The sequence below is a fragment of the Quercus robur genome, chromosome 5 (assembly GCF_932294415.1).
Source record: "Quercus robur chromosome 5, dhQueRobu3.1, whole genome shotgun sequence".
Classification (NCBI taxonomy): domain Eukaryota; kingdom Viridiplantae; phylum Streptophyta; class Magnoliopsida; order Fagales; family Fagaceae; genus Quercus; species Quercus robur.
In genome coordinates, this window is record NC_065538.1 from 42822840 (window position 1) to 42841135 (window position 18296).

The following is an 18296-nucleotide window of genomic DNA, read 5'->3' on the forward strand; positions in this document are numbered from 1 at the left end:
GGGAACATCATTTATTGTCTTGTCTACCTTTTAAAAATGTATAAGTTTCCAAAACTAACCTTAAAAAAAATTATCAAAAAATTGAATTAGTAAATTAATAGGGGTATAATAGGAACATTAGTAAATTAATGACTTTTATTTTTAGAAACATGACAATATTTTGGAAAATCTCAAAATGGAATAGAGGACAAAAAAAGTGGGACGGAGGGAGTATATAACTATGAGGAAAACAAATTGGTGATATGAGAAAAAGATCAAATTTTGTGGAAAAAAATGATGATTGTGGTGATAATGATGAGAAAAATAAATATACTAAATTTGAAGACCAAGAATGAAAAAGAAAAACACACCAATTCGAGCAATGCACATTGCATTTCACAATTGTAAACAATTTGTATTCTTAGAAAAAATAAAAAGAAAGGCACCTGGAGGCTAGGGTTTTATTTGGTTTTGGTAAAAGTGTGTGTTTTGTTTGGGTGTACACTTGAGAAACTAACTAAATATTGGAATTTTAAATAGCTAAACGCGGTCATTGCTAGATTTTAAAGGGGAAAAACATAAAAACTAACACTGGACTAACATTTGTGACATTTTTTAAGGAAAGTCATAAGTTTTCATTATTCAAAAACAAAGCAAAACAATAGTAAAAAATGAGCATGAACTGTGAAGATGATGAACATCTATAACTAATTGGAACTCTAAAACTAGGGTTCTTCTATCCAATAGTTTAGAAAACTCCAATTTTTTTGGCATGTAATGCAAGTAGGTGGACTACTTGGTTGTCTTTTCTTTTAGTATGATATGATTTAAGCTAAGTTAAGAGTAATCTTGCCTCTATAAAAAAATTTGGAGGGGTCAATCATTACATTTTGTAGGGGCCCAATTTATTTTTATACAATACTATAAGGGTTTCAAAAATTGCCCCCCCCCCCCCTCCCCCCAAGGCTATATGTCCCTCTGCCCCTGGCTCGAGCTTGCTTTTGGCTCGAGCTTGCTTTGCCACTTGCCAAGCCTCCACAACTGTGGCTCACCTTGAGCTCACCCTCTTCCTCCCTCGGATTCCTCTATCTAAAAATCTCATCTCTTTTCCAAATCGTAAACCCAATTTGACCACCATAACCACCACCTTATTTTCTTTTATTTTTCTGCTTAAGGTGCCTTATTTTCTTTTATTTTTATGCTCAAAGCTCCCTCCTTTTTTTCTTGTCCATGGGTTTGGTATTTGGTTTGAGATTTGAGAAGTAGGTATGATTGTGGTGGTGTCTGTATGTTTTGGTTTGGCCTTTATTTTTCTGCTCAAAGCTCCCTCCTTTTTTTCTTGTCCTTGGGTTTGGTATTTGGTTTGAGATTTGAGAAGCGAGTATGATTGTGGTGGTGTCTGTATGTTTTGGTTTGGCCATGAGTTTGGGGTTTGTACTGGTTATGTATGTATATTGGGTATTGGGTTTGGGTTTGAATCGGTGGCTTTGGTGGTGGGTGGTGTGATTAGGTTGCTTGGCAATGGTGGTAGGTCAGTGTATTGGGTTGTTCAGCAATGGCTGTGGGTGGCTAAGAGATAGATGGGAAAAGACTTTTTTTTTTTTTTTTAAGAAAAGTGAAGAGACTGAAATTAGAGGGAGGAGACATAGACCCTTTTTTTAATATTATTTTATTGTGTGGTTAATATTATTTTAATGGGTTAGATGTAAAAAATAAAAATTGTGATGTAAGGTGTATTGTAAAGTGTGTTGGTATAATAGATAAAGTAACTTTTTAGATGGTAAAATAAATACTAGTATGCATCCCCGGATGCTAGTGCTCTTAAGCTTAGGTTCCGTGAGAGAGTTTTATAATACTCAAAAACTCTTTTTGCAAAAGAAATAAAATTTAGGCTAAATTACAAAATATACACTTTAACTTTGCTCAAAATTCATTTCAATCCCATAATTTTAGTTTTAATCATTTCAATTCTTTAACTTTACTAGTTATTTCAACGTAGTATGTTAGCCGGAGTCATCTCAATATCAAACAAACCCCCAATGCCCGCCAAAAGGATACCTCCTGTAAACCCGACCCTTTGTAAAAAAAGGAGAGCCCCTTTGCAAGGATTAGGGATTCTATTTTAATGAAAAGGGGGTTAAAATCTAAACCCATGATGAGACAAAAAAAAAAAAGAAAAAAAAAAAAGATCAGAATCAAGATGATAGGATTCGAACCTATGACCCTCTATACCCAAAACAGATGCACTGACCAGACTGCGCTACACCTCGTCTCAGCCCCCGGAGCATATAGATCCACCTGATTGATGAACACTTTCATCGAACTTGCCCATCCTTTTAGGCACACAGACGCGAGAACCAATCCGAGTAATCCACCGCTTTTTTTAGAAAATTTGCCTCCAGCAAGATAGGGGTGACCCTCAGTCTTCCTCTCACTTCCTAATCCTAAAAGCTCACTCCCAGCTACCTGTCCTTTGGACCCTTCGCCCACTTAGAAGTGGATTCAAATCACTGACACAAGGATTTTCAGTCCTTTGCTCTAACCAACTAAGCTACCTGAACCTTCCATTGAAAGTTCACTGTTAATCACCAAACAACTGAGGCTATTTTGGTATTTTTAAGCTTCTTGATTTTTTTTTTTTAAATCCGAAAAAAACTAATAAAAAATATTTTAAAAAATTCTCACTCTCCCTTTCTCTAATCTGATCTCTCTCCCCAGCCTCCATCGCAAGTCACTCGGTCCTTTAACTTTTCGCTCTACAAGTTCAACCAATTGCACAATCAAATCTCGAAAGGTACGATGAGGAGGTTGATGTCAAGGCTGATGATTTCATCAATAGGTTTACGCAACAGTATTTCTTCTACTAATGTACTGCACTCTTTGCTTGTCTACGTGTCCACTGGAGATCAATCCTTTAAATCAGCCAGAACAAGCTCTGTATTTCTTCTACTATGCGGACTGTGTTAGACTTAGATCATAGATAAGGTCCTCTACCTCTAGACTGGAGAGTTTTTATTACATTGGAAGAATCTTACTAATTATTTTGATAAAAAAATTTAGGCCCTATTTGGTACACTATTTTAAACACATGTTTTCTATTTTTAAATAATATTACATATTTTTTTACATATTTTTTCACCCACACGTAATTCCAAAAAAACTAAAAATTGTTATTTAAACACACGTACCAAACGAGCCATTAGTTTGCTGCATGAAGTTAGTTTGCTAGATGTCTTTTTTTTTTTTTTTTAGAAAATACTTTTTTATTAATTATTTGGAGTTTTAATTTTCTAAAATTAAGGAGACGTCTGGTAACTTTATTCTAGTAACGTTGTTTGTATTTTTTAAAATTACATGTGGTGAAAAAGTTGTGAAAATACATATAATGTTGTTTAAAAACTAAAAACATGTATCAAATGAGCCCTAAAAAGGCCAAAATGCATTTTCTTGTATTTTAGGTAACTAACGGTGCATTTTTAATAGAAGGATTATATTGAATAACGGTTAAAGTTAGAGGACTAAAATAATTGAAACAAAAGTTACAAAACTTAATCAAATTTTGGGCAAAGTTATAAGGTTTAATTTGTAATTTAGCCTAAAATTTATTTGACAAATTCTAGTATAGTTTGTAGAGCACCTGCACCAAACCATATATAATAGAAAAATGTGTAAAATTTACACATTTAAGTCCCAAAACTACCCATATTAGTTCATTTATAAATGTGTATATTTACACATTTGTAACCGTAACCATGTATTTACATGTTTACTTGAGCTATGTATTCTATTGTTTTATTAATTTTACAATTCTGCTCCTTTTTTTCTCTCTCCTCCCCTCTGTAAAACGATCATAGACTTCTCTTCTCCCTCATCTTCTTTTTCCTTTGTTACACACAAACACACTCACAAAGACAATCCAACACAAACACACCTACACAAACAAACCAACAAAGAGAGAGAGAGAGAGAGAGAGAACTGTTGTGAGGTTGTTGAAAGTATTCTAATTTAAAAAATTTAAGGCCGATTTTGAAAACCTCAAAGATCAGCCTTTTCTCCAAAAATTGTGAAATATTGGAACTATTCATGCTTTTTTTTTTTTTTAGACACCTTATATCCATAATCAAATAGTAGTAATAACTAGGGTTCTTCCATTGGTATCTTAAGCTTGATTTGAATCTTGCCTATACGAAAAGAAAATTTTTGGTATCTTGACCTAAAGAGGGGCAAAATGGTCATTTAGCCATTTTCTTGAAATGTGTATCCAAACAACCCTAGGTTTGAAAAAATAAAATCGAGTTCTGCTTGCATGTTTACTTTACTAAAGTCGAGTTTGATGCAACTTTTACTACTATGGCAATGGCTAATGTGGCATTTTTTAATTAAAATTGTCTAGTGGAACTCAACTTTCTTAAAGTCAAGTTCTGTGAAAAAAAAGTTTTTTGTGGACTTGATTTTATGGAAATCGAGTTCCCATGAAATAAAGTTTAAGAAAGAAAACTCTCCTCTTTTCTCTCAATTTATGTTTCTAACTCTCTCTCCTCCCTATTCTCAGACTCTTCACTATTCCCATCTCTCTTCTCAGTTCTCATTCACCCCTCTCAAAATTCCTTACTCTCCAGTGATCTACCAACTCTCTTCACAACTACAAAATCCCTCTCGCTCTTGCCTAATACTCTCTCAATATCCCTAACATACTCTCCATCTGATCTCTCTCTGATGGTCTCATCCCTTTCTCCTCCTCTCTCAGTTTTTCATAATTTGAAATTGATCTCTCAAACCTTAAGCTATAGTCTAAAACCCTAAGCTACAATTTGAAACCCTAAGGTATGGTCTTTATTTATCTGTTAATTTTTGTACTTATTACTTTTATTTCTAACTTTGAAGTGTTGTTCGTAAAATTGGTTGGTGGGTTTAGCACCCAAAACATCAAACTCAAAATAAGAAACAAAATTACACGTGAATTTTGGGTTTGTCAATGATTATTTCTTGGATTAAGTTTTGTTCTTGTATTAGATGGGGTGATTTAGGGACAAAAACAATATAATTTGTTATTTTTAAAATTCTTTTGTATTCTGTGATTTTGAAAATTGAGTTCTAAAGTATTGTTGTTCCTAAGAACATAAATTAATAAATAAATTAAACTTCATAATCTTCAAACAATCATTTGAATAATAAAAATTCACATAAATTAGATTTCACCATAAAATTAGATAATAAGTTGAGAGATATTACCTTGATGGTACCTTAAAATAATCTCATAACATGATAAACAAAATTACAATCAATTCATGTATAATTTAAGTGCTAGAGTTGAGGCGTGGACCATGTCGCTCTATTGAGATGATACACGCTGTCTATGGGATTTTCGGTATGGTAGACTAACAACATTGTGTGCCGCCCCTACAAATACAATAGCCCAGCTACCTTGTTGATTATACTTACAAGCCTACACCATTTGTAGTATAAGAAGCTCTTAAAATAGTACTTTCCAAACCTAGAATATAATAGAGTGGGGATATGTATTTTTCATCGAAAAGAAGGAGAAAATATAATGCAAATATTTATTTTTTTGAGTAAATAATGCAAATATTTGATGGTGTATGTAATAGTGAGAAGATAAAAAAATAAAATAAAAACCATATTTCCTCTTACTATATCCATATTTTGTCTGCACATATTGGTCTTATATAATCCTACAATATAGTGTGGTGGGCCTTTTTGCAACTGCAGGCTGGGCTGTCTCCTACCACGCTAAGGCCCAAAGGTTCTGGGTAAGAGAGTCAAGACCAGCTTGGCTGCAACACACCCTAAACCAACTTGTGCGCAAATTGAGGCCCCTTTGTCAAAACTTCGGTGACATGCCCACGGCAGAGGAAACTATTAGAAAAGGGTTATGGCAGGCAGATATATTATAGCAACAATAAAAGGAAGTATGCTTACTGCCAGCCGGAGAGCAAAAAATATTGAATGAAATAAAAGGTAAAGCAATGCAGCAATATAAATGCAATATAAATAAGATAATAATAATAATAGGGAAATAACACCAATGCTTAATCAATAAAACGAAAGAAGAAATGGTTAGTCTGCTGTGCTTGGTTGTTTTACGGAGTTAAGTCCAAGAAGGGAACCACTTCTTCAATGTGGGTAACCTCACAGGGAGATCCTACCGTGGAAATTACCCACTTTGAGGGAATGGGCCTAAATGACTTATGCTCAAATTCCTTAATAAAGGGTAGGCTTTTAGAAGGAGAGAAGGGATTAGCCTATTGGTGCATATCTGCTATCACACTCTTGCCTACTCTTTGTTGTTTCTTTCTAACTCCTTTTTCTTTTTAATTTTTCTACTCTATTTTTCTCTCTTTTTCTTGTTCCCTTGTGGGGGTTGTTATGTTCACTCTTTTTCCTCTCCTCTTGTTCTGTTTAACTTGTTATTCCTATACACGGCAGAAGGCTCTTTTATACTGCTTGCCGTGAAGGGGTTTTTACTGTTTTACCCCTTAATTGCTTTTGTCTGGGTGTAGGTGTCCTTCCAGACCACCCACTAGTCTTTTCAGCTACTCAGCCACCACCACTTACCTATGCTGGCTGTGCCACATCCCATTACCAGACAAAGAGTCTTATTTTGTTTGCTTGCTCACTGTGGCATTTCCATCTGGATAAGGGTCGGCATTCTCTCTCACTATCTCTCATGGCATGCACCTAGTGATTCCAGCTCATCTTTCCCTCTTTTGGGTGGTATGTCATCCTAGTAAGACATTTCCCCCAAAAAAGTTTGAGCGGGAATCCTAGAATAGGCTTTCCCTTTCTCCTCACCACCAAACCATACCCTTTCTTACTTCTGACCCATGGCCCACCACTTCCTGTATTGGCTGGGTACAGCTTGGTGGTGCCTGAGCCTTGTGCGTGCTCTACTTCCATATGTGTCCATGGCTTGTCTGTTACTCATGTATTTGCCATGACTTGAAGGATTGTCTATACATTCTACTGCTCATTCTTGACCTTTTGTGGCGTGAATGGTTCTCTAAGCCTTCGTTCTTTACATCTCACTTCCTTCCTGGGCTGGGCCTTGCTTAATTGTGGCTTATTCCTTTTCCAATCCATTCTTTGCCTCTCTGCTAGCAATTCTGCCGTGTCATTCTGTCATTCTTGTTGTGCTATTGTATGACTCATGCTTGCTGGTCTCCTTTTAGGCCTACTGTATACTTTCCCTTTACTTAATTCCCATGGCCCAGTATTACCATTGGGCTAGTATTCATACTACTTTGGGCTTCCTTGACCCATTCTGTTGCTTCTGGGCTTCCTTGGCCCATCTCATCCTTTTGGGCATCCTCGGCCCATTTCCTTTCCTCGGGCATCCTCGGCTCGTTTCCTTTTCTTGGGCATCATTGGCCCATTTTATTCCCATGGGCCTTTGCTAAGTCTCTATGGCTTCCCCGATCCAAATTACCATATCCTTTACTTTTGGGGTTCATGGGCTTTCCATCAACCCCTTACTCACTTAATTCATTACTTTGGGCCTCTTTGGCCCATTCTCGCTTGCTTTCTATTTCATATAATGCTCATGGGTTTACTACTTCTTTTCTCTGGGCTCCTTTAGACCCACTTGTTTTCTTTGAGGCCCATTTATTATTTTCTAAGCCTATGATCCATTATTTCTGTCATTCAGGCTTAATGGTTTTCTTCCCAATTTACTAACTCTTTTTCTCCCATATTGTTGGGCTTCTTCCTACTATTGGGCCTCTCTGCCAAAGTGGGCATCAACATATAGATCATGTTTTTTTTTTTTTCTTTTTTTTTCTTTTTTTTTTTAAACGTAGCAATACTTCATTCATTGAAACTGAAGAGAGTCAAAATACAATGCCTCCAAGGCTGGTGGTGGAGAGTCCTCCAACCAGAATACATCATCAACTATAATTTTCGCATAACGCGCTAGAGAATGAGCTACACAATTTGCATCCCTTTTCACCAATTTCACTTCTGCCCAATGTAAACCAGCAACCAAACATTGTATATCAACAATGATATGGCCTAGCCAAGACAAGTTTGTATCACTGGACATTAATGAATTCAGCACCTGTGCACTATCTCCTTCAATCACCAATTCAAAAAATCCAATATCAATGGAAAATTCTAGAGCTCTGCGGCATGCAAGGACTTTAGCTTCCGTGCTATCTTGTACCTGAGGACCCTTGGTAGAAATTGCTCCCATTACTTCACCGTTTTCATTGCAAATGATAGCTCCTATACCTGAACACTTAAGGTCCAAGAAAATGGCTGCATCAAAGTTAAGTTTGAACTTTGAATTTGGTGGTGGGCACCATCTGCTCTCTGTGCTGGTTCTATGGACTATAGTTAGCTGCTCTTGAGCTTGCTGAAATTCTGCCAGGAGATCAGATGCTTGTTTATTTAGTTGGGTTGGTGCCTGAAGCTTTCCCCCATGGATAATCTTGTTCTGTTGGGTCCATATGAGCTAGGCTTAGACTAGGAATAGCTCAAAGTCTTCCCTTGACAAACGGTCCTATAACTTTTCAAACAATTGCATTGAATCCCGTTGACCCCCAACATGTTTTTGTAACCTCACTGAGCTGCTTGCCCATACATCTCTTGCCACTCCACACTCCTATAAAGCATGAACCCCTATTTCCGAAGCAATCTTGCAAAGTTCACAGGTATCATCCACCATAATTCGTCAATGGACTAAATTTTCCCTCGTAGGAAGGATGTTTTGGCACGCCCTCCAGCCAAAGACTTTGATTTTATTAGGCACCTTAAGCTTCCATAACTTTGCCCAAACTTTAGTTCCACTGTGCCCTCTTGAACTTTCTGCCCAATCCGCCTCCCTAAGCATTTGTGTTGCCATATAATATCCTAATTTCACAAAATATATTCCCCTTGTTGTGTGAAGCCACATTACCGAATCCACTACTTGTCTTCTACTTAGTGGTATCCGCAATATTGCCTCTACATCCTCTCTATGAAACTTTGTCATGATAAGCTCTCTATTCTAGCACCTTAATTCGGGGTCCATGAGTTCAGAAACTCTCCATTCCCATTTTTCCTCAACAGGGTGGACTAGGATTTTCTTTGTGGGGTGGTTAGGGATCCAACTATCCGACATGAGCCGTACGGATGTCCCATCTCCCACCCTCCAATAGCATCCATTTTTTAAAACTGGTTGAGCAGCAATAATACTCTTCCAAATAAATGAGCTATTCAGTGAATCAACTGTTTCCAGGAAATTGCATCGTGGGAAATATCGAGCTTTAAGGCACTTGAACACTAAAGATCCTTGGTTTTGCAATAATCTCCATCCCTGTTTAGCTAGCATGGCAAGATTGAAGGCCTTCAAGTCTCGTAATCCCATTCCTCCAACTTTCTTAGCTTGAGTTAAGATACTCCACCTTTGCCAATTGATTTTCCTCTCCCTATCAACTTAACCCCACCAGAAGTTCGCACACATTGCGTTAAGATCATCACAAAGCTTTGTTGGCAATTGGAAGACACCCATTATGTATGTGGGGATAGATTGTGCTACGGCCTTAATCAACACCTCTTTCCTGGCCTTGGACAACAATTTGCCTTTCCAACCCAGCAACTTTTTCCACACTCTATCTTTAAGATAGGCAAAAGTTTGGTACTTTGCCCTTCCAACCAATGTCGGTAGCCCCAGGTAAGTTTCAAACTTTGCTACTTCCTTTACAGCCAACTTCACCTTTATCCAATCTCGCATCCCCTCTGGAGTGTTGTTACTGAAAAATACTGAGGACTTCTCCATATTATTACACTGACCCGAGGCATCTACATAAGTTTGTAGAATTCCATTTATCACCTGGACTTCCTTTTGAGAGGCTTTGTAGAACAACAATGAATCATCAACGAAAAGCAAGTGAGATATTGTTAGCGCTCTTCTACAAATAGAAACACCATGAATCCTCCCCGCCGACTCAGCTTTTGCTAATAAGGATGTGAACCCTTCTGCACACAATAGAAATAAGGTGATAGAGGGTCTCCTTGATAGAGCACTCGAGATGGGGTAATATTTCCAAAGGGTTTACCATTAATATGTATAGAAAAGGATGGTGAAGAAACATAGGCCATCACCAGCTTGATCCAATGCCCAGGAAAGCCCAATTTAGTCATAATGCCACAAAGGAAAGCCCATTCTACCCTATCATAGGCCTTGCTAACATCTAATTTCAAGGCAAAAGAGCCGGTATTTCCTTTCTTTCTACTATGCATAGTATGTAAGGTCTCATAAGATAATAAAACATTATCTGTGATGAGTCTTCCAGGTACGAAAGCACTTTGTGTAGATGATATGATTTGTGGCAAAATATGTATTAGTCTATTTGCTAAGACTTTAGAGATGATTTTATATATCACATTACAAAGGCTAATAGGGCGAAAATCAGACATTTTTTCAGGGCTTTTAACTTTCGAAATGAGAACAATATTAGTAGAATTTATTCTAGGTACCATGTGACCAGACTCAAGAAAATCCAACATAGCATCTATTACATTATTACCAACAATAAGCCAATACTTTTGGAAAAAGAGAGCATTCATAGTTAGGACCAGGGGCCTTTTGTTGGTGCCATTTAGAACAACGTTGCTTTGATTTCGTTTGCACTAAACTCACTGGTCAAGGTTTGATGCATCTCTGCAGTAATTTTGTGGGGCACTGCACTAAGGTAGTCATCCATCTGGTCACACTCTCCTGCTGTGAAAATTTTTTGAAAGTAGTCCAATGCTACTCCTGCAACATCCTCCACTTTTTCAACCCAATTATTGTTTGAATCCCTTATTCTTTGTATGTAATTTCTACTTCTTCTTTGTGAGGCCTTTGAGTGGAAAAACTTTGTGTTTCTATCGCCATGTTTCAGCCAAGGGATCCGAGATCTCCGTGCCTAATAAATTTCTTGTTTACATAATAAATCATCCAACTTCCTACTCAGAACCAAGAGCTATGCCTTACTCTCCTCAGTATAGTCACTACAATTCAAAGTTTCAATTATGTTTGGAGTTGTTTGATTTCCTCATTTGCCAGATGGGTTTTAGTTGATCCCCAAGCCAACAAATCTACCCCACAAGCATTTATTTTTTGTTTAGCTATCTCTAGAGCATCTGGCAGAATGCCCCCTCTACTCCAAGCTTCCTTTACCACAGCCTCACAATCATCCCAAAGAAGCCATGCTTCCTCAAACTTGAATCCATGACTTCTCGTCCTTGCCATTTTTTGTCACACTTCACATGGAGCACAATTGGAAGATGATCAGAGGCATAAAAGGATAAGTGTATTATCTTAGAGAGTTGAAATTTTGCCCTCCAAGCCTCATTCCCCACTGCCTTGTCCAACCTCTGTTTAGTGTTTGCAGGTCCAAGTCTTCTATTGTTCCAAGTGAAAGGGTAACCTTGGAAGCCTAAGTCAAACAATTTAGCCAAGTCCAGTGCCTCACAAAAATCATCCATAAGCTTTTGTTGCAGTGGTGTGTTGCTTAATTTCTTCGAGGAATTCATGATGGCATTAAAGTCTCCCATACAAACCTATGGTCCATCCACAAAAGATCTAAGATGATTGAGTAGAGCCCATGACTTACCACGTTGGCTAGCTTCAGGCCACCCATAAAATCCGATGAGAAACCAATTGAACCCATCTTCTTCCATGACTTTAACAAGAATATGGTTCATGGTGAAATTGATGAGTTCCAGCTGCACTCCTTCCCTCCAAATCAGTGTTAATCCTCCTCTAGAATTTAGTTGCTTAACCACTATTTTGTTTGGGAACGGTAGGTCCCCTAGTTGTCTGTCAAACCCCTCCTTGTCCAGTCTAGTCTCCCACAAGAAGCAAACCGTAGGTGCTTGAACCCACATGATGTCGTGAAGGCTTTAAACTGTCCAAGGGTCCCCAAGCCCTTAGTAGTTCCAACTTAAAACTTTCATTGCATCCGGCAAGGGCGGTTCTCCACCCTTGCCAATTCATTATCGTGGACATCCTCTGTGTCTGCAACTCTCCTTTGTTTTGCTGTTTTCGCCATTACCTCGTGCTCACCTTTAGGTTCTACAACATGATTGATCCCTCTTTTACCCAACTTTGATATAGGACACTCTTTATTTGTTTGCACCAGCCCACAGTCCATACGGGCAACACAAGTCCACTTGGGCTTGGTTTTTGAGTCCGTAGGCCCAATAGTTTTAAAATCTTGCACATGGTTAGTATAAAGGGGCACGTGATCTGCATTAACATTTGAATTTGGAACCTCAATAATGTTACCCGCATTCTTACGGATACCCCTTCCCAAACTAGTCTTAACGTCTCCGAGTTTCATGGGTGAGAATTGATGGCCTTCTAATTGAATCTCGGATTTTTCGTTGCTTCCAAATCCACGTTCCTCTCTAGGGTTTCCATCTTGCTTCTCGGACACCACCAAAATTGGCTCCGCTTGTTGTGAATTACCCCCTCCACCACCTTGTGCCTCACCCCCTTCCCTAGTTGGTCTCGATGGACTCGTGGTGGTTCGCTTCGGTGGCATACGTGAGCAGCCACCAGATGCTCTCATCCAATCCCCGTTCTAGCACTTCACATCTCCATTGTGTTTAGCAGCAGCAAAATGTTCAGTGCAATGCCGAAGATTGTGTCCAAGCATACCACAGTAGTGACAGAAAAGTGGCAGCCTCTCATACTTAAACTTTCCCTATGTTCGTTCACCATCTGCACTAGCTAGATAAGCCCCCCGCCTAAGTGGTTTAGAGATAGGCAAGTCCACCTTAACCTTCATAAAAAAGTTTGATCATTAGGATTCCACCTCCTCTCCACATCTTCCACTTTACCTAGTCTGCCTCTAACCTTCGTAGCCACTGTGGGAGACACCATATTGAATGGAGCATCCCAAATTTGAATCCAAAGAGAAGCAAAGTCCGAACTAACATTCCTAGCATTCATGCCTCTATCACTATGCCACTTCTGTAGCAAGAGAAGTTGATTATCAAACGTCCCCGAGCCATCATGTAGTATTCTCTCCATGTCAAACTCAGTGTTGAATTTAAATTGGAAAAGATTTTCCCCCACCTCTACAATCTATAATCCTTCATTCAAACCCCAGGCCCTTCTTAGAGTGGCTTTCACTGCTCTTTTGTTGTAAGGTTTACAACTGAGAAACTTTTTGATCAGACTTAAGTTACAACTTTCAATCTCCCTTAATCTTCCTTCATCCGAGATCGCAATAGTTTCCTCTTCCTCCACTGTTAACGTCATGTTCTTCAAGCTATCAATAACCTCCTCTACCATTGTGATAACATAAGGGTTTGATAGGAAAGACAACCACAGTAATAGTTTAGAAGATAGGCTAAACCCTAAGGGTGATCCTTAGGGAGGGAAGGCTCGTCAACAGACGAGAGAGACAGCTCCTACACGAGGAGAGTTTTTTCCTCTATTTTGGGAGTTTAGTTGTTTATTTAGGGTTTTAAATACATTTACTTTAGTGTTGCTTTGGTTATCCTTAAAATGGATACTAAATGGTAATTAGTATATTGAATCATAATATATCAACGGTAACTAAAAAAAAGGGTACAACTTCAAATACGTTTGACATCTTTTCAAAAAAAAAAAAAAAAGTTTGACACTAACAAACCAATTAAGGAATGGTTAGAAACCAATCAATTAACATTGAATAAAAGAAAAACATTGACCACTAAAGTATACTAGGCAGCCAGCTCATAACAAAGTGTTAACAAATATAAGTAATAAATATAAAATATTATGATCTTTATAAAAATATTACAATAAGTATAAATAAATAAACAAAATTGAATTCCTCTACCTCATGTGCTCTATTTAAGTATATGTTGAGAACAAATTGTTACCAAATCTAATATTATAATTTTATATTGTAGATAGTATTTTTTTTTTTTTTTTGGTAACAATTAAACAGATTTAAAAGTTGAGAGGATATGACTCCTTCTATGTTCAAAGGAAAGACCAAAGGAATAGATGACCAATAATTCATTATCAGTGTAGTGTATTATCCCTTTTAATGCAAATGCTAAATATATGAAAGTTCTAGCAGGAGTTTTTGATTCAACATAGTGAGATCCCCTATATCATTATTGTTATGCCATGTACATTACTACTTAAGATTGCTGATTCAGAAGGTTCTTACAAATGTATAGACTAAATCTTGGGTTTTTACCTTTAATTAATATCATAAACCAATAGATTCATAATAGGATTTGTAAGCTTGATTATCATAGATAGATGGAGAAGAGAGGTATGGGTTAGGCAGAGTAGAAAGGAGACCAAACAAAAATCTGATAATTTGATAGTTGGGGGTGGAAATTTGAACCCTAGACATTCCCACTAGAAACAACAGGAGTTGAGAGATGTCATATGAGCTATAAAGCTATTTGTGATAGTTTTTAAATTCTATTGTGTCTATATAAAAAAGAGTAAATTGCAAATTATACCCTTGTAATTTGGGGTTGTTTGGATTTTACATCTCAAAGTTTCAAAAATTCAATTTTACACCCCAAAGTTTCATTCTGTTAGCAATTCGCCCCCCTTCGCTCCGGTTAATTTCTATTGTTAAGTGACACATCATCTTGCTGATGTGTTTTATTTTTGCCAAATCAGCTCTAAAACGATGCCATTTCAATGAAAACTAAGAAAAGAGCTGGCATTGTAAAATGAAAACACAAAACTCATCACCCATACAACATTGTTTCAGCCCAACTCAAAAATCTTAAATCAAAACCCCATGACCCTTACTGCCTTACCTCCTTAAGTGAACCCAAACCCAAACTATCAACTCGCCTTAAGTGAACCCAAGCTCCATTGTTGAAGGCTCCAAGCAATGGCAATGGCAATGGCAATGGCCACTCCGACAGTGAGTTCTTCTCTCTCTCTATCTTTTTGGATTTGTCTTTTGTCATTGATCTTGGTGTTTTTTTTTTTATTGGGTTTGCTTGGGGTTTTTCTTGATTGGGTTTATTGGAGTTTTATTAAATTTTTCTGTTGGGGTTTTTGTTGATTGGGTTTTGCTGGAGTTTTTGTTAAATTTTTTAGGTTATGGATTTGTTGTTGGAACTGTCTATCTGTGTGTGATTTAAATTCATTTGCTTCCGTATTGGAACTGTTTGTGTGAGTTTGTGGTGAAGTTTGTTTCTCTTTGATTTTTTTTTTTTTTTTTTGGGTTTTTGTAGCACTTTGATACTATTGAATAGTACCAATTTGCCCTAAGGATTTTCATAGTAGTTTGTTGTCAATGATTTGTAATATAGTTGGTTGTATTTTGTTTAGTTCTAGATACTTTATTGATCTTTAATTTTGGTGGGTCAGTTTGTGATGATGAGCTGTGTATTGTATGGAGTAAAGTAATGCACGATTTTCATAGTAGTTTGTTGTCAATGATTTATAATATAGTTGGTTGTATTTTGTTTAGTTCTAGATACTTTTTGATCTTTAATTTTGGCAGGTCAGTTTGTGATGATGAGCTGTGTATTGTATGGTGTAAAGTATGCACATTTTTAATTGATAAATTGACTAAGTACAATGGTTGTGGTCCAACTGAGTGGTCCATGTGTTGTGTTTTGTGCCTCCCATTTGCATGTATGTTGTTGTATTTATATGTGTATTATATTTTTGTAATGTATTAATTAAAGGTTATATATTTTTCTCAAAAAAATTAAAGGTTATATATGGGTGATAAGTTTTGTGTGTTTTCATTTAAGCTGAAATGACGTCATTTATGGGTCTGATTTGGCAAAAATAAAACACATCAACAAGATGATATGTCACTTAACAGTAAAAATTAACCCCCGGGGGAAGGGGGGGTTGCTAATGGAATGAAACTTTGCAGTGTAAAATCAAATGTCTGAATCTTTAGGGTGTAAAATCCCAATAACCCTAAACTTCAGGAGATTAATTAAATTAAATTAATCTCCTCACATATGTTTTGCACATAATATAGCTTTTTTTATTTATTTATTTATTTTTTAAATACGCTTTTGAATAGTTGTAAGTAGTTATAGTTTAAGGATGATATAAGGATGAAACTTAGGTAAAATTAAAAGCAAGATAGTCAATTTTATGCAAGATGTTGTTTCAATTTAGCTAAGGAAATGAAATGTTTAATACCTGTCAATACTGGTGTATCGTTTCAAGGTTACTATAATCTAAATACTTTTTTTTATATAACCAATAATCTATATACCTACATACATATGTTTGTATGTATTTATTTACATATTTATAAACATATAATTTAAAATCTGTATATTTTATAAGCCTAAATATTAACCAAGGTATATTAACCTTATGTATATGCTTAAATAACATGTTTAATATATTTTTTTGTACTAATTGAAAAATCCCATGTATGGTATAACTCAAAATAATCCAGTATTTTATTTGGTACATTTCAAAAAAGTATTAATATTAATTTAATGGCCAATGCAATATATACCAGTGACCATTGATACAACCAGTACTGATATGGTATTAACTACTTTGGTTAAAAGAGTGAATTTAAATTTGTTAGAAGTATTAAATGATTAAATTTACCATATTCCAATAGCTTAATATTTTTGGAGAATTAGTAATTTAACATGGTATTAAAATAAGAGGTTATAAGTTTGATTATTGTCTCATTCACTCTACCTCCCATTTACGTGTAATTTAACAAAATTCAACTTCAAATTTAATTTTAGCTAAGACTATTTTTAAATCTTGTAATATACTCTTATGTAATATTGGGTTTTAATCATTTATTGAATATTCTAGGAAATTTTAAAAAGTGAACCCAAGCCACCAAGATCTTCTTAGATAATAATGATTAAATTTTCTATTAAATTTAATTGTTTGGCTTTGCTAAACAAAATAAGTGCTTATAAGTGCTTATATAGATTCTCAAAAAAAAAAAAAAGTGCTTATATAATAAAGTACAAAATTTGGCTACAAAATTAGTTGTAGCCAATAACTACAATTTCACTTAATATCTTTTTATTAAATAAGAATTTTAACAAATCCACTATTAGATAACATTTTCTGCTTATACCCTCCATACTTGCAAAATTTTTAGAAGATCAATAATTATGTCATTAATCAAATGTTTAAATTTAAAGTTTTTGTAGACTAAAATTATGCATAAAAAAGAAGTTTATAGATTGAATAGTAAATAATATCTAATTAGCACATAATTGACATGCGTGTAAAGAACATGAAATCTAATAGTTAAATTTTAAAAATATTTAGTTATATTAATGTTTTTAGTAAGATTTATAATTATTGCCTACAACCAAGTTTGTAGCCAAATCCTATCCAAAAAAAAAAAATTTGTAACCAAATTTTATCTTATAATAAAATAAAATAAGGACAAAGTTTAGCTACAAAATTGGTTGTAGCTTAAGGCTACAAACTCACTCAATAAAATAAATAATACAACATATTTTGAAAATCTAACCGTTGAATTGCATGTTCTTTACGCCCTTAATACACATGTTAAATATTGTGTCAATCGGATATCATTTACTATATGATCTATAAGCTTATATTTTGTGCATAATTTTAAATTACAAAAACTTGCAATTTAAAAAATGTATTGATGACATAGCTATTAATCTTTAATTTTCTTGAAATTTTGCAAGTATGGAGAATATAAGAAGAAGATGTAATCCAATAGTGGATTTGTCAAAATTCACATCTAATAAAAAGATATTAAGTAAGTTTATAGCCTAAGGCTACAACCAATTTTGTAGCTAAACTTTGTCCATAAAAAAATAACACCAACTCAGCCTCTTCTCAATAAAAAACTCATTTATGCTCATTTGTTTATAAACAAGCCATACTTGAGCCTTAGTCTTAAACTTGTTTAATAAATCAAGCCCAAGCAAATATTAAGGGCAAAATAGAAAATACATAAATTTCAAAACTTGATTCCAATCCCACTCAAATTATCCATGAAGTGTAATTCTAAAATCACACTTTTTCTTTTTCACAACTATCTTATGTGACCTATCACTTTTACATAAACCTATCATTTTTTCTCCACCACTCACAGTTTGCCGCATTAGAGTTGTAGCAAAATTGTGGCTTAATAGAACATGGTCCTAGAATTTTTTCTTGGAGGAATTAAGAAGAGTACTTTTTAACCCCTTCCAAGTCAAACCCACGAATAATTTCCCCTCCCCTTTTAGAAAACATCAAAAATTAAATCCCCACCCCAATACAACCACTTCACACAGCGAAGGCAGGTTAAAACGAATAAACATAGACTGTACGAGTTAAATTTCAAAACCCCTTATTTAGCGGGGGGAAAAAAAATCAA

At 35.7% G+C, this 18296-nt stretch overlaps 2 protein-coding genes across 2 annotated transcripts; both read right to left on the reverse strand.

Annotated features, from left to right (window-relative positions):
* Window positions 1-7807: 7807 nt before the first annotated feature.
* LOC126728203 (uncharacterized) lies at window positions 7808-9343 on the reverse strand. Its single transcript, XM_050434066.1, has 3 exons — window positions 8991-9343; window positions 8747-8819; window positions 7808-8431 (listed from the first exon to the last, which is right to left on the reverse strand). Exons 1-3 carry the CDS (start codon window positions 9341-9343, stop codon window positions 7808-7810), a joined length of 1050 nt encoding a protein of 349 aa, XP_050290023.1.
* A 69-nt stretch (window positions 9344-9412) lies between these two features.
* Window positions 9413-11850, reverse strand: LOC126728204 (uncharacterized). Its single transcript, XM_050434067.1, has 2 exons — window positions 11577-11850; window positions 9413-9954 (listed from the first exon to the last, which is right to left on the reverse strand). The coding sequence occupies exons 1-2, from the start codon at window positions 11848-11850 to the stop codon at window positions 9413-9415; spliced, it is 816 nt and encodes a 271-aa protein (XP_050290024.1).
* Window positions 11851-18296: the final 6446 nt, after the last annotated feature.

Coding starts and splice junctions, on each gene's coding strand:
- LOC126728203 (XM_050434066.1), bottom strand. CDS start 9,343: ATGGGATTACGAGACTTGAAGGCCTTCAATCTTGCCATGCTAGCTAAA. Junction 8,820..8,990: donor CTCATGGACCCCGAATTAAG/GTGCTAGAATAG, acceptor ACAAATGCTTAG/GGAGGCGGATTGGGCAGAAA. Junction 8,432..8,746: donor CAAAGTTATGGAAGCTTAAG/GTGCCTAATAAA, acceptor TGGACCCAACAG/AACAAGATTATCCATGGGGG.
- LOC126728204 (XM_050434067.1), bottom strand. CDS start 11,850: ATGTGGGTTCAAGCACCTACGGTTTGCTTCTTGTGGGAGACTAGACTG. Junction 9,955..11,576: donor GCCTGAAGCTAGCCAACGTG/GTAAGTCATGGG, acceptor TATTGTGTGCAG/AAGGGTTCACATCCTTATTA.